Here is a 24,723-nt window from a genome sequence, read left to right as displayed (position 1 = left end):
GTTTAGCATTTTCAAATGTCTCTCTCTCTGACCTTTGCTTTTATCCTCATGTCTCCTCTAACTCTGACTCTCCTGCTTCCCTCTTTTTATAAATTGTTTTTATTGAGATAAAATTCATATACATGAAATTCACCATTTTAACCATTTTTAAAGTATACAGTTCAGTGGTTTTAGTATATTCACAATTTGTGCATCCATCACCACTGTCTTCTATCAGAGCCACCTTCTTATAAGGACTTCTGTGATTACATTGGGCCGACCCCGTCATCCAGGATAATCTCCCTAATCTCAGAATGCTTAGCTTAACCCGATCTGCAAAGTCCCATTTGCCATGCAAGGTAACATATTCACAGGGACTGGGCATTAGGATGTAGATATTTTTGTGGGGCTGTTATTCAGTCTTCCCCACGGGTGCTTAGCAAATGTTAGTGTCTCTTGAACTTAACCTTCTCAATTCAGATACACTAAGCTCTTGTACTACAACTTTCTAGAGTCTTCATCATCAGATTCCTCTGAGCATCAATGAAGTGTACTGTCTCGAGAAGTAGAACTACGATAGCTCTGGTAACAGCTCCTATTTATTGGGTACGCAGCGTGCACTGGGTCAGTTAGGAGAAGATTTGGATGCATGGGCATTTAGCTTTTCATGAGGTTGAATTGCTCTTTCTGCCAATATTCACCCTCCTAATACCGTAAGTATGAAATTGAGCCTCACACCTCGAAGGGGTGTGGTGTAATATAGCAGGCAGTGACTGCTGGGTGATCGTCCATGGACTCTATGTTTTCTTTGAATTGAGAGATCAGAGGAATTGCTAGTGGTGTTTACAGAATTAAAACATACCAGATGAGCCAGCATCTGCATTTCTAGGCACATACTGAAAAGCAGTGAAAGCATATGTCCGTGCCAAGACTTGTATTTGAATGTCAGAGCAACATTATTCACTATAGCCCCAAACTGGAAATAGCCCAAATGGCCATCAGCTGGTGATTGGATAAACAAATTGTAACGTATCCAAATAATGGAATAATACTCAGCAATTAAAGAGGATCTCAGACGGCTGATGATAATGTGGGTGAATCTCAAAAGACTGTAGTACGTTGGAGAAACCAAACACAAAGGCTATATAATGAAAGTGTGAATGTCCTTGATGCTACTGAACTGTACAGTTAAAAATGGTTAAATGGCAAATTTCTTGGTATGTATGTTTTACCACAGTTTTTTAAAAAGCTACATAATGTATGATTCTGTTCATATGAAATTCTGAAAAAGGCAAAACCATAGTGACAGAGAGCATACCTAGTTGGTGTCAGAGATCAGGGTTCAGGGAGGGACAGACTATCCCAGGGCATGAGGGAACATTTTAGGGTGACAGCAATGTTCTGCATCTTGACTGTAATGGTGGTTCTGCAGCTGTATACATTTGCCAAAACTTATGAATTAATACACTTAAAGATGAATTTTATTGTTTATAAATTATAGTTCAGTAAAGCTGATAGAAAGGAGGAAAAAATGGCTGGGAATTTGATGGAGTTAAAAATAGTCTGTCTCCTAGTAAATCGTTAGGGGATTTGTCTTTCTGTTTTATAAAGCTTGTGTACCAGATCATAAATAATGAGATAGAGGGAATGCATTGCCTTTTCATCCCTCAGTGGGTTACATGAACATGTTTAGTAACTGTAAACAGTGTCTATACATTTAGGGTCCACAGAGTTACTTGAAAGTTGCCTTAATGAGAACGTTATCAACAGTCAGTATTCCCAGAGGTAGAGGAAGGAAGATGGTGTGCTGCTTCGTACAAGTGGTCCTTTTCGGATTGATTTTGCCTTCTTGCCAGCCAGAGGGGTGATTCAGCTGAGATATTTCGTTGTACCTTTGATATCAACTTCATTTTGGTGTAAGAATTTTTGAATTACAGGTTGGTAAAACATTTTGAATAACATAAGTTTGGTGAAAACATCTGTATTTTTTCTCATTGATCTCCCTAGTTCTGGTCAAAATCTGTGCCTTTTAAAATTTTTTTTATTTGTTTAAAGATTTTATTTATTTATTTGAGAGCGAAAGAGAGATAGCAAGAGAGAGCATGAGCGGAGAGGAGAGGGAGAAGCAGGATCCCTGCGAGCAGGAAGCCCAATGCGGGACTCGATCCCAGGACCCTGGGATCATGACCTGAGCTGAAGGTAGATGCTTAACTGACTGAGCCACCCAGGTACCCCTGTACTTTTTTTTTTTTTTAAGACCTTATTCTTATTAATCTCCTTGGGGTATTTGACCTTAATATCATCCCCTCTTTCTCAAAAGCTTCTTTCTCCTTTGGTCTCTGGAAATACTACACTCTAGTGATTGTCTCCCAACTGCAGGTGTGATTTCATTATCTCTTTGGCTGGTGTATCTCTGTCCTTAGGTCCCCTATGGGAACACAGTCCATTGCCCCATTTTCTCTGGGCTTGTCCCTGGGGGTATCTTATCCTTTCCTGTGATTAAGTCTTTTGGCACATCTCAAAGCTCTTGTCCCAAGTTCTCCATCAACTTCTGTCTTTTACTTCCAGCTACCTCCTGGGAATTTTCACCATCCTTATTTCTTACCATTGCCCAAACTAAACATATTCCCCTTTTTTCCATGTCCTCTCTCATTCGGGGCTTTTCCATGCCCTTGAGACACTTCTGTCCCCCTCAGGTTGAAATCCTGAAGCTCTGCTACTTTCTCTTTTCCCCTAGGTCCTCTCTTCATTTACTGTTTGGATATTTTCTGTTTCCTCTGGGCTCTCCCCCTTCCTTTGAGCCTTTTTGATAACCACTTTAATCTGCATCTTTATTGTCAGAGGTCACATGGCAGCTCCACATTTTTCAGTGAAAGCTGCTGGTCAGGATGACAAAGGAGGTTTGACAATTTGGGAAGCCCTGTGTCACCAAGTTCATGTGTCAGAACCCCAGTAAATGACCAAATCCCTAGGTTCTGGAGCTTGTCTTAGCTCCTGCAGTCTATCTCTTGGGATGCTTTGGAAAAGCTCAGTGTTTCCTTTTGTGTGTCCAGTGTCCCCTTTGCTGCCACGGCCTCTGATTTTTTAATGACAGCTTTTCCTTCTCTCGTGAGTATATGCCCTTGCTTCCCCTGTGCCCCTCAGAATCCTGGGTTTTGTAATTTTATGATACCTTTGGGAAACTTAAGGTTTGCTGCCTTTGTGCTCTCTCTGAGCAGTTCCTAATTTCTCCTCCTTAACACAATAGTGCCTTAATCTTCCAACTGAAAACCAAAGCTGAAGCACCTGACATTGCAGATTTTCATGTACTTCATTCCTATTAGTCACCAGCTATGTGGGTCTGTTTTTATCCTTTTTTATTTTCCTCTCTGATTTTACTTGGGAGGTACTAAGAGTTTTTTTTTTTTTTTTTTTTTTTTTTTTTCATAAATTCTCTCCCAATGACCTGCATTTTTAAACAGTATTTGTAGCAGTTTCTTTGTAGGCTTGGTTGCAGAGTTGAAGGAAAGCGGGAGAATTTTGTTAATAAGAGAAGACCCACGAAGTGCAAGTTATATTATCCTGTGCGTGTTCTTTCCGAAGGGGAGGACTGGCCATAGCCTGTAGCTCTTAAAATTTAACTGTGTCCTCAGAAATAAGGTAGTCATGCTTAATTTTTTTTCCATTTATTTTGGCGGTGAAAGATGGCTTTAGAAGTGAAAAGTTGATGAATTATTTCAGCAAATAGGCTATTTTAAGGTGTTATATTTCAGTTGTTTTTTCATTAGAGAAATTTAGTAAGCTTGAAGCCAGAGGCCTGGAAATACTGATTTTTCTGAATCACAATGTGATGCTGTGTTTATTTACTTTCCCTTTTATCTTTGGGCATTCTAGAGGGGTGTTTGATGCTTCCCTCAAAATGGCTGGCTTCTACGGATTGTACACGTGGCTGACTCATACCATATTTGGCATCAATATTGTCTTCATACCATCAGGTAACAATAGTATCATTACTTCCACTGTCCTCTGTTTAAGGAAAATTAAGCCATTTTCCATACATTGGGAAATGTCATCTTCTTCGAGCTTAAAATACTAGATTTTGAGATCTAATTTAGTTCAGAATAGGAGAAGTATGATTTGTAATGTGTATTTATGCTGTATTCCCAGTAGCTCAAACGATACCCAGCACTTAGAAAACAGTGTGCATAAGTATTTGTTAAACGAGTGAATGTCCTAGCACTTAGCACAACACCTAGTACGTACTTGGCTCTCAGTAAATGTTTGTATTGAACCTATTGACAGGGAGCAATGAGTTGGTCAAATAGCTTTGTCCCTTGAAGGATACTGTCACAGGGGCAAGACAAATGTCTTTGAGGGCACATAAGCTGTGTCCATACCCCTTAGGATCTATTCTGATAATACACTCATTCTGTAAGCACCAGGATGGTTCAAAACCACCCTTTACTTTTTCCTTTACATTATCTCTGCTCCTCTCCTTCCACTTTTCCTTCCTTTATTTCTGTGGCTGCTTGTCTTCCCAAATATATCTGCCTTCCACATTGACCCTCTACCACCACTGTTTCCCCTTTTGTCCACACTCCCTTTCTTCTTTGCATTCGCAAGTTCATTGATGTTCCTCCCTACTTCACTGTCCTCTAAGCTACCCTCTGACTGCAAGCAGCCTGACAGCACAGGGCGGTGGTGGTTTCTTAACAACCTTGTGAGGCAGGCAGGGTGGGTGGTATTCCTGTTGGAGAGATGAGAAACCAGGCATTTTCCAAGGTCACGTAGCTGGTAGGACCAGAACGAGAATCCACGTATGAGAGAGAGTGAACACACTGCTCTGGAAGGGGATGAGCTTGAAGTCAGGTCCTTCAGCAGGCAGGGTTTCGGTTTTGTTTTTCTTAAATTACATTTCCTTTTTATTAGAAAGATACAAGTGAAGAGTATACATTCATCTCTGAGGTTTAGAAACTGATTTCTAATTCAGCTTTGGACTCCGTACAGATTTGACCAATGCTTTACTGTTGCGTCATAGGACTGTGTGTTAACTAACCATTGATTCAAAATAACAGCTGCGGGACACTAGAATTTTGTGGCTTAAGAAGAGATTCATGGGGAAAAAAAGGAAGTACACACATACTTTAGAGAGATTTTCAGCATTGCTTTTGAGATATATCAGACCTTCATTTAGCAAATTCAGTTCAACGGGGCATTATCATGCACCTGAAATTTGAGTTTGTATTTAACTTGTGTTGATGTAATTGTTTAAGGAGGAGGAGCTAGTGCTTAGGTTCTGCTCTTTTGTTATTGTTTTATTGGTGATGTAAAGTTGCTTTTCTTTTAATCTTAGCGTTAGCAGCAATCCTAGGAGCGGTGCCATTTCTGGGGACATACTGGGCAGCAGTCCCTGCAGTTCTAGACCTGTGGCTTACTCAAGGCTTAGGGTGCAGAGCCATCTTGCTGTTGGTTTTTCATCTCTTGCCAACATACTTCGTAGACACTGCCATCTATTCGGATATATCAGGGTAAGTATCCGCACAACTTCTCAGGTTTCTGGTGAATCATATCCAGGGATTCATGTGGCCTTGTTAGAGGAAGGTTGTTTTATTTTGTTTGTTTTCCCTTTTGAGGATGGGAAAAGGGACAGATGGTAGGGTAGGATTTTTCAGGGAAGTAGTCTTTTGTGATCCCACTGATACAATCAGATTTTAATGTAATATAATTAATACTGATTGCATGGCATGCTATTCTGTTGTCTCAGTATTTATAATATATGAGACATTGTGTTAACACAAAATTGTGAATGAGCTTCTGTTTTAGTGATATTTAAGCTAGGAAAGAAATCTTACTAGATGTACATAAAACATTTAAAGTACAGTAATGAGATAGTGGTTATTTTTAGAACTTCTTTGCTTTTGGAGAAAAACATGAAGTTGTAGGTCTGAGATTTTCCGTGTGAAACCAAATCTCATCAAGTTAATGTCTGATAAGCAGAGCTCTCTTTACTTAAGATATTATAGGTGTGGTTCTACATTGAGTACAGGTTAAATTTAAGGCAGAATCCAAGCTTTGGCCATGTAATAAAATAAATAAATACCTCTTTTTATAGATTTTGGTATCTCTTTTAGAAATTGCATTAAGTAAATCAAGCCAGTTCTTATTTAGTCAAGTATACAGATTCACATTGCTTATTAGAATCTAGGATGTAGGCAAATGCTGAATTTTCACCAGTTACTCAAATTCAGAATATGCCTACTGAAACTATCATAATAGTAAATATATTAAAATTTTTTAAGTAAAGCTCATCACAGTAAGTGTAGACAAGGGCTAAGTTCATAGGAAGAATGCCCTTAAGTTAATTTGAAAACATAAAGGGACAAATTATATTCCACCTTGTTTTCGCTCCAGTTAGTTGAAGTAGAAAACAAATGATGTATAACTACTCTGAAGCCCCAAAGTTCCAGAGCAGAAAGAAACAAGCAAATCCATACACAGGCCGTAGGGAACCTTTTATGTCTAAAACTTGAGAGAGAAAATTAAAGACAAAAGGAGAACATGAGAATGTGGTTAACTAGTGCTGAAATTTAAATAGAGTAGTTGAAATTTAAATAGAGTAGTTATATGACTTATCATTAAATGTTCTCATTTTTCTAAACTTTAAATTTTTTATTGACGTTTTTAGCTAGAATTTAAGATTTATATTTGATTTTATCTTAATAATAAAATACTACCTTATTAAGCCAGCATTAGGAAATGATTTTGTGTAAATTGTTTGATTTTTTAATAAATGAAGCATTTATTTAAAAGCTTCCACTCTTTTTTTTAAAGCTTTAAGCATTTTTGATAGAAATTTTTTAAAAGTGTATTATTTAGGGAAAAAGCTTACTTACATAGCATAGACATGTGGAATACTGCCCTAAATTGTTTTTTTTTTTTTTGAATGAGGAAGATAGATTATGAATATAATATATTGGTTTCCTAAAGACTAGGTCACCTTAAATATTACTTTTCTTTTTTCTAAAGAGTTTATTTTACAGAGGGAGAGAGAGCACATAAGCAGGGAGAGCACATAAGCAGGGAGAGCAGCAGAGGGGAGGGAGAAGCAGATTGCCTGCTGAGCAGGGAGCCTGATCTCCATCCCAGGACCCTGGGATCATGACCTGGGCCAAAGGCAGCCGATTAACTGACTGAGCCATCCAGGCGCCCCTTAAATATTACTTATTGAACTGTAACATAGTACAGAACATTATTCCAGAGTTACTTGTCCCTCAGTAAATTGTTCCAGTCACCTGTGTTTGAAACCTAGAAATAGAACATACCTTCTCTCCCCATCGCTCTTACGTTAGTGGTCATTTGTTATTGTTATCACTGTGCTGTGCTGCTGTAACCTCTTACCATATTCGGGTTATGTAAGTGATTCTGTGATAAGCTGGAGGGCAATTATGACTCTCCTGTGAGATAGAAATCTCGGGCTTTGTGACGGATAGTTTCCCCATGAGGCCTTTTATCATTACCTGTGTTTAAAAACTACTTTAGGAGGTTGCCACAAATCTAACCTATGAATAACATGGATGCTAGTGTATTGCCTTATAAAAAGCGTAATTATTTGAGTTACATGCTAAATTGTGCCTGCTTAACTATCCTTGATGGAAGTAAACTTAACATGTGACTTGTGTAACCAGTCCTCAGCCAACACTAACCTAGGTCAGGCAGCCATGTAATGGATGTAGGATATCTGTTAACAGTATGACTTCACTCCCTCCATTGCCAGACCTTATAAAAAGGCAGATGTTGTATGTGTTACATAGGTAAGAAAATGTTTGCATCTCAGTATTTTTATAACCGACGTTCAGTTATCTGCACTGAGGTACTCTAAAGAAAGCTGGTCATGCAATCAAAGGCCTGGTGTGTTAGGAATGAACATTATGTTAGAGATGTGTTTCAGATTTACTTTAAGGTTTGTGTTTGTTAAAAGCCAGGAGCTAATCTGTACGCTCTTTCTTCCAGAGGTGGGCATCCTTACTTGACAGGCTTGGCAGTGGCTGGCGGGGCGTACTACTTAGGCCTGGAAGGAGCAATCATTGGGCCCATACTTCTCTGCATACTCGTGGTCGCTTCCAACATCTATAGTGCCATGCTAGTGAGTCCCACTAATTCAGTGCCCACGCCAAACCAGACCCCGTGGCCTGCTCAGACTCAGCGGTGAGTTAAAGCAGAATGATCATGAACTGTGTGTGAAACTGAACTATCCCGTGCCTTTATTTTTTTACGTGAATAGTCTGTCAGGATACAGGTATTTCGGTGTGCACGCTCTGCGAAAGATTGTAGAAGACTCTAAGTAAACAAACCATTTGTTTGTAGATGTTTGGGTTTCAGATACCAGGAAAATTTAAAAACTAAATTCAGACAGGATTGTTCATATCATGAAAGACCAAAAATAAATAAAACATTTAAAGAACCACTTGGGGACATGGTGTACCAGATTAAAGGGGAGTCAAGAAATAGGTCAATCAAATGCAGTGCAGGAATCAATGGGAGGTCCTGGATTAGGAGTGGGGAGAATCGATAAAGAACATTTATGGAATAGTCGGAGAAATCTGAATGTGGGCTATTTATTAAATAATATTTTTATATCAGTGTTAAATTTCCTAGGCATGATAATAATACTGTGGTTGTATAGCACAATATGCTTTAGGGGTAAGATGTCAAGATATCTGCAACTTGCTTTCCAAAATAGTTCAGCCAAAACTAACAGAGGGGGAAAGTGACTATAGCAACATACTAACAATTGGTGAGTCTAGGTGAATGACATCGTTGTTAATTGCACTAGTCTTTCAGTTTTTTCTGTAGTTTTATACTTTTTCAAAATAAAAAGTTGGGGAAAAAAATTTTGAGTGCACCAGTATGGAGTTATGACTTATTTTGCAAGGACAGACAGACAGTTCAATATTGCTGTCATCTGCTGTCACAAACAGTTCATAAAATAAGTTATAATGTAATATGAATTACAATTAAAAATTTTTCTGTGATAATTCAAAATTTTACAAAGCTTTTTACTGAGGTTTATCTTCTATGGGCTGAGATGCACATCTTAAATATACAACTAGATGGATTTTTTAATATAAACATGCCCATGGAGGCATCACCTATATTAAGGTAGAGAGTATTTCCATTACTCTAGAAGCCTTCCCCATACACCTTCTCTGTCAGACCCCTTCTCTACTAATAATCTGACCACTGTCACCTTAGATTGGCTTTGCCTAATTCTGAACTTCACTTAACAGGAATCCTACAGTAAGTACTCCTGAGTCAGGCTCTTCTGCTCAACATTGTCTGTGACCTCCAGCCACATTGTTGCATGGACCAGTCATCCTTTTCTCATGCTGCCTAGTATTCCAGTGCATGAGGATACCACAGTTTATTCATTGCAGTGTTGATGATGCAATTTGTATACTTGCCAGTTTATTTTTTTTTAAGATTTTATTTATTTATTTGTGAGAGGGGGTGAGAGAGAGGGAGAGCACACACAAGCAGGGGGAGGGGCAGAAGGAGAAGCGGGCTCCCCACTGAGCAGGGAGCCTGATGTGGGACTCAGTCCCAGGAGCCTGGGATCATGACCTGAGCCGAAAGCAGACACTTAACTGACTGAGCCACCCAGGCGCCTCCTACTTGCCAGTTTCTTGTATACATGTCTTCTGGTGGACAGGAGTACTTAGAGTATATACCAAGAGGTGGAATGGCTGGGTATACATCGGGTTTAACTTGAGTGGATACCACTGGTTAAACAGTTTTCCTTTGTGATTGTACCAGAAATACAGCAGAAAGGTAAGACAGACTTTTAACAATGGAATAGTAAGAAGTCTCAGAATAAAGAATTCTAACTTTCCAGAGACTATACTACGTTGTCCTTACTATTCTCCACTGGAAAATAATTTTTCCTGCATTGGGTCTTCTAGTATAATCGAGGAGTCATTAATGAGTTGATTCTGAAAATGTATTTACTGAAACTATTTTATGTTTTTCTTTAAAATTCTTTAGAAACATGGTTCTGCTTATTTTGTGTAAATGTTGTACTTTCTGAAGAAGGCATGGTCCTTTAACTCAGAGCAGATCGAATACAGTTTCTGAGTTAGACCCAGTTGGTTAGAGGGCCGTTGTAGCTAATGCAAGCACTTAACTTGATGGCAGGGACAAATCTGTTTCCTTAAAAAGAATAAAAGGAGAGGCACTTAGGTAGTTTTAACAAAAGCTTCACCATTTTGAAGGAGGTGACCCTGCGATTTCTGCCTTTGCCTCTTAAAGGCAAGTATGTGGGTACCTCAGAAACCAGTGAACAGTTACTTGAAAGCAGTAAAGAGCACTTGATAACTGGATACCCTACTCCTTGGGGATCTGTACAAGAAACCAAAAGGAAATTGGTTGATCGATATTTTGCTCTTATTTTAGAAAAAGACTTTTAATGCTTCCAAGTTAGTAAAGCAGGAATTGGTTTTTAACTAATATGAATTCTTCCAGGCAGATGACCCCTTTCCCCTTTCTCTGAAGGTAGAATATTATTAATTAGGTGGCATGGGGGTTAAAAATACAGTGTGAGGGGGCACCTGGGTGGCTCAGTCGTTAAGCGTCTGCCTTCGGCTCAGGGTGTGATGCCAGCGTTCTGGGATCGAGCCCCACATCAGGCTCCTCCGCTGGGAGCCTGCTTCTTCCTCTCCCACTCCCCCTGCTTGTGTTCCCTCTCTCGCTGGCTGTCTCTCTGTCTGTCAAATAAATAAATAAAATCTTAAAAAAAAAAATACAGTGTGAGGGCTTTGATAGTATTCATCTTTTTTTTTTTTTTCCTTAAAAGTTATGTATGCATGTAGTTGAAAGGGTCAAAAATTTCTACAAAGCTTGTTGTGAAAACTATCCTTTGCCTTCCCCCATTTCTCCTTTTCTGCTCTGCGGGAACCCCCCCCCCTTTTTTTTTTTTGAGTTATTTATTTATTTTTGAGAGAGCATGAGCAGGAGAGGGGCAGAGGGAGAAGCTGCACTGAGGCTTGATCCCAGGACGCTGGGATCATAACCTGAGCCAAAGGCAGACGTTTAACCGACTGAGCCACCCAGGTGCCCCTGAGAGAAACCACTTTTTGACTCTAATTTAATTTTTACCTCCATTTCTTGAAATAGCATGTTTATTTCTTGATTTTTTTTCCCATGAATAAGCATTATCTATTTACTTCCCAGTTGGAAGGTGAGAAATTAGCTCTTTACTACCCACCTCCCACTATTAAACTGTGATATTGGGTAGATCAGTATTTGGCACTTAGGACTCTGTAACTTATATTTCTGTTTGAGCCTTCTTGTATATTCTGTATTTCCTTACTTTATACAACTTTTTGCTTTCCTTTGAGTTCTAAAGATACTGCGTTTTGTTGGCTTTGTTTTCTGAGTACTTATGATTAGCCTCAAGCTATGCACCGGGTGTTCACATCTCGTCTTGCTCAGTACGCTCAGTTCTGTCAGGGTTTATCTTGCTGATGAAGGCTCTCCTAGAGTCTTCTGATCTGCTCCACTGGATGCTGGCTGCCCTTTTGCCTGCTGTTAGCGATCATTCCTTCAGCTCTACTCTGTGTTGGAATTCTCTCTTCCTATATCATTCCCCATATCATTTTCTTTCTTGATTTATTCCCTTTTTGTGGTGCACAGCCTCCTATAGATTTTTGGGAAAGATTGCAGAAGGGGAGTGAATTTTGGCAGGATGATGCATGTCTAAAGAGGTTTTTTCTGAAGTCATACTTAATCAATAGCTTGCCTAGGTAGAGCATTTTTTTTTTTAAGATTTTATTAATTTATTTGAGAGAGAGAGAGAGCATGAGTCCATGAACAGGAGAAGGGGTAGAGGGAGAGGGAGAAGCCGACTCCCCGCTAAGGAAGGAGCCCAACAAGGGGCTCCATCCCAGGACCCCAGGATCATAACCTGAGCCAAAGGCAGGCGCTTAACCAACTGAGCCACCCAGGTGCCCCTGGGTAGAGAATTTTACATTTGAAAATTTTTACCTTCAGACTTTAGTTCTTCATTGTCTTCTGGCTTCCATGCTTGTTAAAAGTCTGAAGCTGTTCTGATTCCTGAGTCTTCATATTTTAACTGTTTGAAAACCTATAGGATCTTCTTTGTTTTACTTTTTTTGTTGTTGTTCTGATTGATACTTGATAAGACCTTTAAAACTGGAAACTTAACATTCTACAGTTCTAAAATTTTTCTGGAATTATTTCGTTTATGATTTCCTTCTCGTCCTTTTAGAAACTTATTTTGATGTTGAGTGTCATTTACTGGTCACTCATTTTCTTTTCTCTGCTCTTTTTCCATTTCTGATTTTTTGCTCTGATTTTCTGGGTGCTTTCTTCACCTTTATTTTCCAACCCCTCTGCAGAAATTTCCATTTTTATCCCATTTTTTTTTTCAGTCTGGTTTATCTACCTTTTTAGCATTCAGGTAGTTACTAGTTTTCTGTGATGCGTAACAGATTACCACTGACTTAGTGGCTTTAAAACAGCATGCATTTATTCCATCCAGGTTTCCACGGGCTGGGAGTCCAGGCACAGTTTAGCTGGATCTTCTGCTTAGGGTCTGACAAGGCTGCAGTCAAGATGTCAGCTGGAGCTGGGGTTTCCTCTGCAGGTTGGGTTCTAAGCTTGCCTTTTGTTGTTGTTCTAAGCTTTCCTACACTTGGGGAACCGAGGCTGGCAGCTCCTGGAGGTGGCCCTTCTCCAGAGGCAGTTTCGTAACATGGCTGTTTGCTTCTTCAAGGCCAATAGGAGAGCAGTTTTCTAACTTCGATTTCTGACCATTCAGACCCCTTTTTAAAGGGCTTGCCTGACTAGGCTTGGTCCACCCAGTATGCTCTCCTTTTGATTAATTTAAAGTCACCTGATTAGGGGCCTTAATTACATCTGTGAAATCCCTTCACCTTTGCCATATTAACACAACATAATCACAATATCACTTATCCTATATTTTTGGGTATTGGTTCCTATTAAGAGTGGGACATTCACTCAGGAGCTGTGGGTGGGTTATTGTGTGTGTTACCATGATAGAATCTGGCAGAGCCATTGTCTTGTGCAATCCTTGATGTCAACATTTTTTGGTTCCCCTTTTCGGCTGGTAAACTCCTCCCAGAAACATCTTAATAATCTCCTGCCTAGAAGTTGGTGGCGCAGGGACTGGCATTTTGGGAGCCAAGGGAAGGAAAGGGACAGACGGCGTTCAATATGTAAGCATTCATGCAACCCCCGGTGTCAGTGTGTACCCCCACCCTCATCTCTGCCTCTTGTCCCCTACTCCAGAGACTTTTTGTTTTACCTTCTTTCATGGGGGAAAAAACTCTTAATTTTCTGCTGATGACAGGGCAGTTGCTTGGCCAGGTGGAGGTGGGTGACAATTGAGCAGCGGAGCCCTACTGCTTTTTAAGTAGACATTAAAGTAATCCTTCTGCATGTAGCCCCACCTTCATCCCACTCCAGAGTTTCCTTGCTATCACCAGTTCCTGAGCCTCGTGGGGATTTTGCTGAAGAAATCAAATTGTTCCTGGCTTTTTCCACTACCGGCCTAGCATCAGCTTTTTAGGGTATGCTGGGTCAGAGCAGTTGTCCCATCTGCCTTCCACCTTCTAGAAGTTTATGGCTCTTAACCTTGTAGGTTCTCTCTCCCCGCTCTCCTTTTCAAGTAAGTTTATGCCTTTAAAAAAACACTTTCACTGGCATTTTTAATGGGGTTTTGAGAGTGCCTGAAGGAAGCGTGTGTTCAGTACCTCCCCCTTCAGTGGGAAGTCTAAGCAAACACAACCTCTGGTGACGTTTATTGGGATGAAGTTCTGTGATAAAACGTCACGTGTGTTATTTTATTTGATCTGTCCAGTGTTTGCGTATGGGTTAGGAACTGTAGGTTTCCATGTTTTGTGGATGAGGGAATCAAGGCTTAGAGAGGTTCCCTTGCCCATAGCCACACAGCTAAAAGGCAGGAGAGCTGGTGCATTTCAATTAATGATCTTTCTTTTTCTTCTTGAGCCATTCTGTTCCCTTCCACAAGAGCAGACGTTCTCCTGTTGCCTCAGGGGATGTTACGCTCCACTTCCAGGGGCCAGTTTGTAGTCATTCTTACTACCTCCCACCTCCTTGTTCACCGTCCTCACCACGTGCTGCCCGTTTGGCCTCAGCTCTCTTCCTCCGAATCTCCAGTGCCACGGCCCTGGTCTGAGCTGGGCCCAGCTGGCGCATTTCTCACCGGGACTGCCGTGGTCGTCTTAGTCTTCTAACTAGTCTCCTGCCCTCCGCTTGTACAGTTCTCTCGTCCCTTCTCTGCACTGCAGCTAACATGTTCTCTTCAAAATGCAGGCATATCTGATCATGATACCGGCTTATCAAAAATGGCCTCCCGTTGGTTTTAGGAGGAAGATCAAAATCCTTGACATGGCTTGTAAGACCCTGCATGATTTCTTCCTGAAACATTTCCTCTTGCTGTCTGAGCTGCTCCCATATGGGCTTTTTCTCAGGGCCTCAGATGCACCAGGCTTGCTGCAGTGTGATAGTAGAGGGTGGATGGTTGCATTTCATTAGGCAGACGTACCTTCTGTTTGCAGGTGCAGGCGCTGGTAGCTACAAGTACACATTTGCAAGACTGTTGCTGTGAACTACCGTCTGTCTTCAGAGGGATGCGCAACTATCCACCTAAGGAAAACCGAAGGAGGGAGCACCTCCTTCTCTGATTATCACTGTTGATAGTGCTGTTTGCAGTATTTGATGGGAGGGAATGTTGTGGACACAGCACAGCTTAAGGCTCCCAACTATTTTGGCCTCGATTCAGTAACCCGAGTGTATCACTTCCTCTGTTCTCTTTCAACACTGGGGATGTCTGGGGGATGTGGGGAAGGGCAGAGACTCTCCTGCAGTCATGTATCTTAGAGTACTTTCTTGACTTTCGGACAGGATATTCAGACTTGATTTGATGTACTTATTTCACTCCTACCAAAAATTGAGCAGCAATCTCTGAATATTAAAGGTCAGCAAAACCTGCAAGGAGCAAGTAGCAACATATCCCAGGGACTCCTCTAGGAATGTTGTTCTCTGTATTAAGGTTTTCCTCTGCCCTCTGTCACATCTTGCCCGTACCGAGAACGACAACTGTAGTCCTTTAGGAACTCAGCTTGATCTTTCACTAGGAGGAGTTATCAGGAGCTCGCTTCTGTTTTTGAGAAGCATCCTTTTAACCAGACTTGGAATATCTTTTATAATTTAATACCCAAAGTTAAATCAAAAGTGAGTGCTTTGTTACAAAAGAAATTGTTTAGTAATTAACCTAAGGTTTCATGCTCCAACTTTATAGAGCACGAAGTTCTTTTTTGTTTTTTGTTTTTGTCTTTGCAAAATGAGATAGGAGGTGTTCTCCCAAAAAACCTCACCACTGCTGCAGACCTTTACATTAACCTTCAGAATTTCAGCTGGAGTGCACTCCCTGTCATGCCTGTTTGGACTAAGGGAGAAGAGAGAGAGCTGGAGGTGGGAAGTTTAAGCTGACCCCTCAGACTTCACGCCTGCTTTCTGTCTATATCTGCAGACTCTTATCTCTCTCTTTTTCTCTCTTTTTGCTGCCCGCCTATGTTTAATTTTCTAGCCATATTGTAGTTCCCTGAAGTCATTGTCATTTTTGCACATGTTTTCCCTCTTTATAAAGAATACCGCACCCTTTCCAGGCAAGGCTGGTGCTGTGGCCTGTCCTCAAAGTACTCTTCTTCTGAGAAGCATTGCCAGAACTCTCTGGGCTAGGTGAGATGTGCCTGCCATGTGGTCCCCCGAACCACAGCATCTTCCACTTATCCTATTGGAACTTAATACACATTATAACTGTGTAGTTTTAATTAATTGTCTTTCCCAGTAGTTGGTGAGCTTTGTGAAAGTAGGAACTAGGTCTCATCTGTTTACTACTCTTTTACCATTTCTAGTATGGTGTCCAGCACATAGAAAATGTTCAGTAAACATTCGATGAACTAATAGATTAGTGAAACCAAGAACAGTTCAGACAAAAAGATTTTTGCAATATCACCTTGAGGCTGATAAAAGAAGATGGGACATAGTAAGCCCCAGCCTTCGAGCTGTATTCCAGAGTTGTCGGGAAGGAGGGAATGTGCCTCATAGTGATGACATGGGCTCTGTCACAAGGTTGTGCATCTGTGTGCGAGGTGAGGGTTCGGAAATACACACTCAGCTGTGCCAAGCCAACTACATTAAATTAATCAGGGAAAGGTTTTTATTTTTAAATGTCCAGAGCTTATTCTGTATCTCTAGGAGGCAAGGAGTCAACAGCTCTTGAGCTGTTAAATCAGAAAATGTTTAAACATTTACATAAATGAATTTTTAAAAATCTTACTGAAAATTTATGGGGAGAAAGATTCAGAATTCAGAGCGGGGATTGTAAATGAGAAATCACACTGCACATTCCCCGTTGCCATTAAAGGAACTGTAAAATGTTAATAGCAGCCTCTGTCCCTCCAACCACATGTGGTCCTGTTCTGCTTTTCTTGCTCTTAGTGAGAGATTCTACCACTGTAGTTCTTAGCATATATTAATCCTTACGGTTTGGAAAAAGAATACTGTTTTATTTATTCATTCATTCATTCATTCATTCATTCATTCATACATACATATACACATACATACATACATACATACATAATTTAGATGACTGAGGTAGGACGTTTACCATTTCTAGAAATATTGTCAATGCAGTATTATCCCTTTGTTTCTTCCTATTCGAGAGAGGCCAGGACTTATGAGCCCTGCTGATCAGTGAGCTCAGTGCTTCTCCGTGAGGACAGATATAAATTATTTCTGTATCACTAGGTTAGGGGTTTGTTTTCCAGGAGATAGACATTTGTTGCAGATCAGTGTTGAAGATCTGGGGTGCCAAGGTAGCTCAGTTGGTTGAGCAGCTGACTCTTGATCTTGACTCAGCTCGGGTCATGATCTCAGGGTCCTGTGATTGAGCCCCGTGTGGGGCTCCGCAATCGGGGGAGTCAGCTTCAGCATTCTCTCCCTCTCCCTCGCACCACCCCCTGTGAACACAGTCACTCTCTCTAAAATAAATAAGTGAAAATCTTAAAAAAAAAAAAAAAGATCAGTGTTACTTCTGTAGGCTTACACACATACACACACACACACACACACACACACACTCACACACTCTCACATACACCCTGCCATCGCTGCTCTAAACATCTAGAGAAGGTAAAATGTTGAGTTGGAAAATTGTTAGTAACTGTTTTCTCAGCTTGCTTCACTTTGTTTTCCTTTTTTTCTGGGTCCTTTTGGAGGCTTTCTTGGCCTGGGGGCAGAATTGAATAGTAGGTATGAATTTCAAGGTGACAGCTAAGCTTACTTGTCAACAGAAAGCAGTCACCAGGCCAACCACAGTCTTAATCTCATTTCATGCATGTTTGCCCTGAGGCAGAAATTTTCATTCATAGTTTAGAGGAACTGATTAGAGATTCAAACTTGCAGGTATCTTAGAAATGTGAAAAGATGTCAAAGGATGAATTTAGAAACCTGTTGTGTATTGGGAAATACTTTTTAATATTGGCCAGTTTTTGGTTATTGGTTTTAAATATTTTCCAGGGCATCCCACAGCTTGTAGCCAACTTTGCCTGTACACAAATCTAAGAAGACAAATTTAGGTGAGACTGAAAAATAGATACATAAATAAATAGACAGACAGCTAGGGTAATGGTTCTGGGTGGGGGTGAGTTTTGCTCCCCTCAGTAGATACTTGGTAGTGTGGAGACATTCTCATTGTCACAACTCCAGCAGATAGAGGCAGGGATACTGCTAAATTTCTTATCATGAACAAAAATGTCAATGGTGCTGCCAATTAGAAACCCTGATTTGATATATAGATAGTAGCACGCATAAAACCTGGGAGTATGTAAATCTTCGTTTTGGGGGATTTCTTTCAGAATTTAAAAATATTAAAGGAAACAAAATTCATTCCAATTCTTTCTCCTATCAGCATATATTCCGCATGGTGGGTTTGGCCATGTCACATGTACACCTTTTCAAAGCCATAGCCAGGAAGCTTATCCATTCTTCAGAGCTATTCCTTTGGAGGTAGAGCTGTGCTGGTTAGAGGCGTGCGTCAGAGGTCCAGAGGCTAGGGCCCCCTGCCAGGGAGGCAGCCTTGAAATAAGGCAGTGTTCTTGAGTGTAATCTCTTTTCTGTAACTTTCTACCTGTGCCCTCTTGATTCTGAAGTACTTCTGACATTGTGCTAAAAGGTTAGTCTTTAATTTACCTCTGTTCCCACCCAGCTAACCTGCCTCGTAGTGTGATGGGAAAATTGAGAAGACAAAGGAATAAGGCAGAAGGGGTAAGACAGGTGCCATGAGTGTGGAATTGCACCTGACATACAGATTATTTGCTTTATGAAGTTTTAGGTGATTTGTACTTAATGACAACTTTTTGTCACCTTTTGTGTCTACAGCTGAGTTGTTTTCTTAATTTTTGGAATACTTCCCTTATACTCACTTTAGGTCTGTTTGTAATGAAAAACTTGAGTCATCTGTGTACAGTAACCAACCCTTGGTTATAGGTTTGAAAATAAAATGGGCTTTATTTGATTGATAAAAAAAATTTAGAAGATACAACATAGTATAGTGATGTGGCTACAGGTTAATATAACTTGAAGACTTTAGAATTGCTTTGAAAAATGCAAACATTTTAAGCTTAACTATTTTTCTGAGTTCCTAATTGGTGATACTGCTATAAAGGAGCAGTGTAACTTCTGTCTGAAAGGGTAATACATGTGTGCTTTGTCTCTTTATCATTTAGGATAGATTGTATATAAACAGAAAACAAGCCCCCAAAACGAAAAAAAAAACCGCACCATCAACGGAACTCAAAATAACAGTGACTTAAATAAGCTAGAGGTTTATTTCTTGCGCAAAAGAAGCCAGAAGTAGGCAGTCTAGGGCTCATATGACTGTTCCACATTCATGCCCAGTCTCCCTACATCCTGTTCTGCCAGCTTGGTATGAGGTCTTTTTGGGTAAGATGGGATCTTGAGCTCATCATCAATAAACTCTGACCTGGCCACCACAGATACAGAGCTGACTGGGTCACATCCTCCTAGCTCGGGCACATAAATCATGTAGCAGTGGCGAGCTAGCTATTACAGTGCTAAGGCAGGCACCTCAGATACGCAGCAGACACCTCCATCCAGACCAGATACTACTTAGTCACGTGGTCGGTCATATGTGGTTTCAGGGGAGTCCGAGGAGATCGTCTTGGATGGGAGACAATGGACCCAGCAAAAAAAAATGGAGTTCTTATTACCAAAGACAGAGACAACTAGCAGACTTTAAAACAATACTCAGTGAAAGTATTAACAATATATAGTGACTGTATAACCTTGTCAAGGCTCTCCAGCTATAAAAATAAGATATTGTTCTATGGCAATTAATTATTGTTTGGACACTGTTTTGCTTTTCTTTTTTAAAAAGTATTTCTTTGGCTTTATCCACCAACACCCCCACCCTTTTCCAAAAGTAGAACTAATCATTCTCTCTTTTCTTCTTACAGGACTTTCCAGGATATTTCTGATGATCTGAAATCTTCAGTAGACTGACATGGTTTGCACCACAGTGATTTCTGTAGAAGGTTCACTTGATAGTGAGTTCAGCTCAGCTGTGGCCTTCTGTCCTTTCATCTGTGCCTAGCAAGCAGAGCCCGGGAAAGAAGCAGAACCCTCCTGGCCTTCCATACAGAATGCCTGGACAAGAGAGAACTTGCTGTGGGTTGCTTTGCCTTCTAAAGCACAGCTTTAGAGCTTAGAATTGTGGTTCGCTCACTTACCTGTTGTAAGATGGCTTGAAAAGTTTCAGTTTATACACTGGTACCATGGCTCGCGATTTCCCACTTTGGTTATCTATATTATTATAATATGTATTTATAAAGTTATTTTAAGAGTTCTGAACTACCTGCTGTTAAAAGTATTCACAGTGTAATTTTCTCCTGGTTTAAGAAATCTGTTCTTCAACTTTTTTATGACCTTCACTTTTTGATGAAGAGGGTTTTTCACTTTTGAATATGTAGTTGCTTGAGCAGGAAAAGGAGTCTTCTACCCTTCTACCCTTCTACCTACTCCCCTCCGTAAATGTAAGGCAGGTGGCTTATTTGAAGGTCACCTAGTTGTATGTTGCAACCACAGGAGACACAGAAAAACAAGCTCTTCCTCCCCTTTCTGCTCCCTCCATCTGCCATTACACTGTTGCCAAATTCTTAAAACTTGGTTGACCACTTTGAAGTAAAAAACTTAGTAAGCTGCTGTTCATGGTAACAATAGGACAGAAGTCATGTTGTGGTTCAGTTTTTCTTTCCAAATGCTTTAAGTGAAAAATCTCAGGAGTCGCAGTTCTCTGAGTTGTTAAATGTATCCCTGTTTGCTTATTTGGAATTCTGCCAATTAGTTACTTATTAGCAGTAGAATGTTACATTTAGGCAGTATTTTTCCATCACTTAGCACAGTGCCTTGAACATAAGACTCTAGACGAAGGCATGTTGAATTATGACTTTCTAAGTCTCCCAGACATCACAATAACCAGCATAGCGCTTTGCATTTTTCAAAGTCATTCTGTGCATTTTCTTTCACAGTCACTTTCCGGCAGCTTTTATACAGCTGTTATTTTGTAACACTTTCATACAGACAGGAAAACTAAAGTTCAGAGAAATTTAGTAAGATCTTCCTGACTTCACAGTCTGCAAACTCTGCTGTGCTGTAGCATTTCTTCCAACCCCTTATGCAGTTTTCCCAGTGCTTGTCCTACAGTTAATGAAAGGCTGGGACTAGAATCCAGCTCTTAGCTTGGTGCCCTTCCCACTGTAGAAAACAATCATCGGGCTCTTTCTCCATACCCAGGGGAATATGGAGGAGAAAGCGTTCCTGAATATCAAAGGCTTCCCTTTGGAAAATGTTTAAAAGTAGAAATCATTTTTTTTTTCTATTTTTTTTTTTCTAAACCATTGTCTCATAGTCAGTGATAATCAGCTTAAATTCATTCTGATATTACTTAAGAGATTAACTCCATGTAAGAAAGAGGCGACCGTGAGGGTTTTGACTGTTTATACAGTAGACTACATGCAGATCTCTTGTTTTACTGTCCTTCTACAATTATAATCTGATATTGCACCAAGTGTTCCATTTGGCCGCTAACCGACTCCTTTTTTTCTTTAGTCAGTTGTTAGTCACTTGTTCAGTAACACAGTCATTGAGGGTTGGCCATCTCTGGTTTCCATGCCAACCGCTGCACAGGGTGCTGTAGGGGAGAGCTCCTGGGAAGGCCTTCTCCCACTGTAAATCTTAGCCAGATCAAGTGCTTGCTAAAATGATGAATTTTGCATTAAAAGGGTTAAAAAAGAAATCAGATTTGTTTTTGTTAATTGTATACCCATAAGTTTATAGCTATAATTGGCACATATTCCTAAGAGGCAAGTATTATACACAGTGAGTTTAGTGTGCATGTACAAATTATGTACCTCCAAAGTGTTTTTAGCTGTATAAAGTGATACTGCAAAAAACTAAACTCCAGCTAATGTATGGCTGTTGCCGGTCATAATTATTAGTATAAATACCAGGTTCTGGGAGACGAACTTGGAGCACTAAGAGAATAGTTGGGGACTCCCAAAATGGGCAGTGATGCAATATCCCCTAAAAAATCAGTCCTACACACAATCCTCATCAGGAGACCGGAACGGCACTGGTGTTCCAGCAACCGGAGACAGACTCCAAAGGCCAACCAGCTGGGGGAGGAGCCCTCAACCAGAGAAACCTAGCCCCTCAGACAGTGAAGAGGCTTTACGGAATTTTCACAGGGCACAGAGATCACGTGGTATGGAGAGCTAGGAGTCTCAAGCTCAGGTCACAGAATGGCTTTGCCCCCAGATTCTCAGTGAGGATTTGTCCCAGAAAGAGTACGTTTCCCTAGGAACAGACAGTGCATTGATGAAGTAGCTTTAGTAAAAATGTATACCAGAAACCCTATCACAAGGTCTTACATTTCTATAGCTTTATTAAAGATTAGTTTTAAGTTCACATTCACTATTTCAGTTGTAAACTGAATGGGGGAACGGGAGAAGATGAAAGTCTCCACACAGATGTGCTCGTCTTTCGTCTGAGAATAAGGTATAGCGTTTTTAGCATAAACTTCATGTCCTGTAAATCCTTCTTCAGTTCCAAAATTCCTGTCACATTCTGTGTTCCTGGAAGTGATCTGTCACACTGCCTGAGATACAAGTCTTACTTAGGTTTAAACTTGTGAGGATTCCTAACGCTCTTCCATTAGAGGTAGTTAGCTGGCAGAATTTTCCTGTGATTTGTGAGACTGCTGTGGATGGACTCTTGACAAGGAGAGGATTACCCAAGAAGTGTTCTGGAGGCATGCTATATTTAAACAAACTCAGAGCCTTTGGAAACAGCAGCTGTTTATTCCAGTTAAAGAACTGCTAAAGGGCTTGCAGATGAGGTCCTCTGGCTAACTTTGGTTTTAAATACCCTTTGTGACCCTACTCATACCCCTAGTTCCCACACTGGTTGTACGAAGTGCTTCAGGATGTGCCACTACTGGGCAAGAGATACTCAGAAATTCAGGCCATGAAGAGTTAGATTAGAGCAAAAGACAGGTGAGCTCTCCAGGGCTCTCAACCTCAGGGTTTATAGGAAAAAAACCTTCAGAACTTCCCATACTCTAGTCCTGACTGGCAGTTTCCTGTAGGGGTCTTCTAAGACCCTTAAAAGAGTATTACAGTAGGCATTTCATATTGGAGATAGCCTCAGGCAGTATACTTCCAAGTGTTAGTTCCAGCTGAGCAACTTTTTTTTTTTAATTTTTGTCCTTACACATTTGCCATCAAAATATATTCATTAATTTATTAAGGACCTACAAAAAATGTGCTAACTGAAACCACTGAGCTGGTGGGTTTTTTTTTTTTTTTTTGATAGTTTAATCAAGAGAATTGTAAATCAAGATGATCTCTCTACTAGTCATAGAAATTCTATGCTAGAATGGGCCTTGTATAATTAGGTGATCCTGTCGTTTTCTAGGGGAGAAAACAAATCCATAGATTAAAGTGGCTTTTCTAACACACACACAGTCAATTAGTAACAGAATTCTGAGTGGAATATGGTTCTTTTTTTTTTCTTCTTCTTAGCCCATTGTTCTACGTCTCTTCCCTTTCCCTTATAGTTGAGCAGCTTTTGGAAAAATGTGTTCCTTATAGCAGTAGTTCCAAGGGATGTTATTAGATGTTATAAGAGACAAAAGTGTGCATGGGGGAGGGGACTCCATGGTCAGTTAAAATTGAGGAATGCTGAGTTTGTTTTCTTTCTGTAAGACTTCTAAGAGTTTTTAGCATGCTGTTATATATTGTGAATTTATGAAGGGAGACATTGTGTTTACTACACTTATTTGACCTTAAACTGCAACTCCCCCCCCCCCCCCCCCCATCCTTTTAGCAGAGCTTCTCCAAGGACTACTGGTCCTTTGGGAAAGAGGCCTCTCAAGTAAGTTTACAGCTCTTTTAGGAGACATCCTTAATGGAAATTCTGAATGGTAAATCTATTACCATAGTATCACATAAACGATAATAAATCTCAAAGTTTAGTGAGATACCAGAAAGAAAACCTATTTGCCGTTCAGAGCTATACGTAAAGTATAGAGATTCTTTTCCACCTATGGTGTGTAAAACAGTATTTGTGTTTAGTTTTTCAAGTTTTTCAAGGGTCTATTAATGTGCAAATACAGTGGTGATATTATTGATATTACATTTTAATAATGCTTTTGTATGTCACTTGATAGTTTTCAGACTTTTCGTAACAACCCTGTGAGATAGGCAGGTGTTAAGTATTATCGGATGAGGCACTGGAGGCTTGGGAAGGTTTTTTTGTGATATTTCCCTTAAGTTTATACCACAAAATGATGGAGCCAGAATTCAGTGGCAGAACTTCTGACTCCAAGTCCAGAGTTCTTTACTCCATACCTTGTTTCTTATTTTTCTTCTGGCTTTATATCTTACAATGAAAGGTGTGGAAATGAATCTTAAAGTAACATCATTTTGGCTTGTTATCAAATCCTATTTCTTTTTTATTACAGTGACCCAGAAGGTAACTCTCATTATAGCTTTCCCAAAGAAAACCCTTCTTCTGTCTTTTGCAGTGCCACTTGTTTGGGTGACTGGAGTATATTTCAAGTATCATTTGATTCGGAAACCAAGCTTGGATATATAGTTGTAATTGCTTCTGTAACTTTTGGAAAAGATATCCTCTGCATTCTCAGGCAAAGTAGAGATGGTTTGAAAGCAAAAAAGTATATTCAAATCCGACAGTACACATTCTTTATTCTCACACAGATGCTTCTTAGCTTTAACGAACTTCTAATGTAACTTCTTTGTAAATGTGAAATATTTATATTTTGAAATAAAATTACTAGTGTTGAATGAATCAGGTGGTAAACTTAGTCTCATTTCTGTGGAGAAATTTGATCTTCAGTGGGGTGAAACTTTTATGAATACATCCATCTGTCTCCTAGGCACCAATGGCTACACTGAATTTTTATGTAATATGGGCAGCTTACATAAGAGAAGATGTGTCTGGAGAGTGAATGTGGGCACCTGAAAGAGGTGAAAAGGTCCAAAGCTGAGGCTGGAGCCTTTGGTGCACAGGGGAAGATGGCCTTGTGGTAGACAAGGA

At 40.2% G+C, this 24,723-nt stretch overlaps 1 protein-coding gene across 3 annotated transcripts in view; it reads left to right on the top strand.

The window, feature by feature from the left end:
* Positions 1 to 24,474, top strand: part of TMEM245 (transmembrane protein 245) — a 99,680-nt gene extending 75,206 nt beyond the window's left edge. For all 3 annotated transcript variants that reach the window (XM_044386753.3, XM_026506049.4, XM_044386752.3), the window contains 4 exons: positions 3,853 to 3,953; positions 5,312 to 5,486; positions 7,969 to 8,163; positions 19,563 to 24,474. In XM_044386753.3, coding sequence (XP_044242688.1) covers positions 3,853 to 3,953; positions 5,312 to 5,486; positions 7,969 to 8,163; positions 19,563 to 19,608 — 517 coding nt within the window. In that variant the 3' untranslated portion in view covers positions 19,609 to 24,474. The remainder of the gene's footprint in view (positions 1 to 3,852; positions 3,954 to 5,311; positions 5,487 to 7,968; positions 8,164 to 19,562) is intronic.
* The last annotated feature ends 249 nt before the right edge of the window (positions 24,475 to 24,723 follow it).

Source organism: Ursus arctos, unplaced genomic scaffold, assembly GCF_023065955.2.
Source record: "Ursus arctos isolate Adak ecotype North America unplaced genomic scaffold, UrsArc2.0 scaffold_18, whole genome shotgun sequence".
Taxonomy (NCBI): Eukaryota; Metazoa; Chordata; class Mammalia; order Carnivora; family Ursidae; genus Ursus; species Ursus arctos.
Note: the sequence above shows the minus strand (reverse complement) of the source record. Positions and strands in the feature narration are given on the sequence as shown.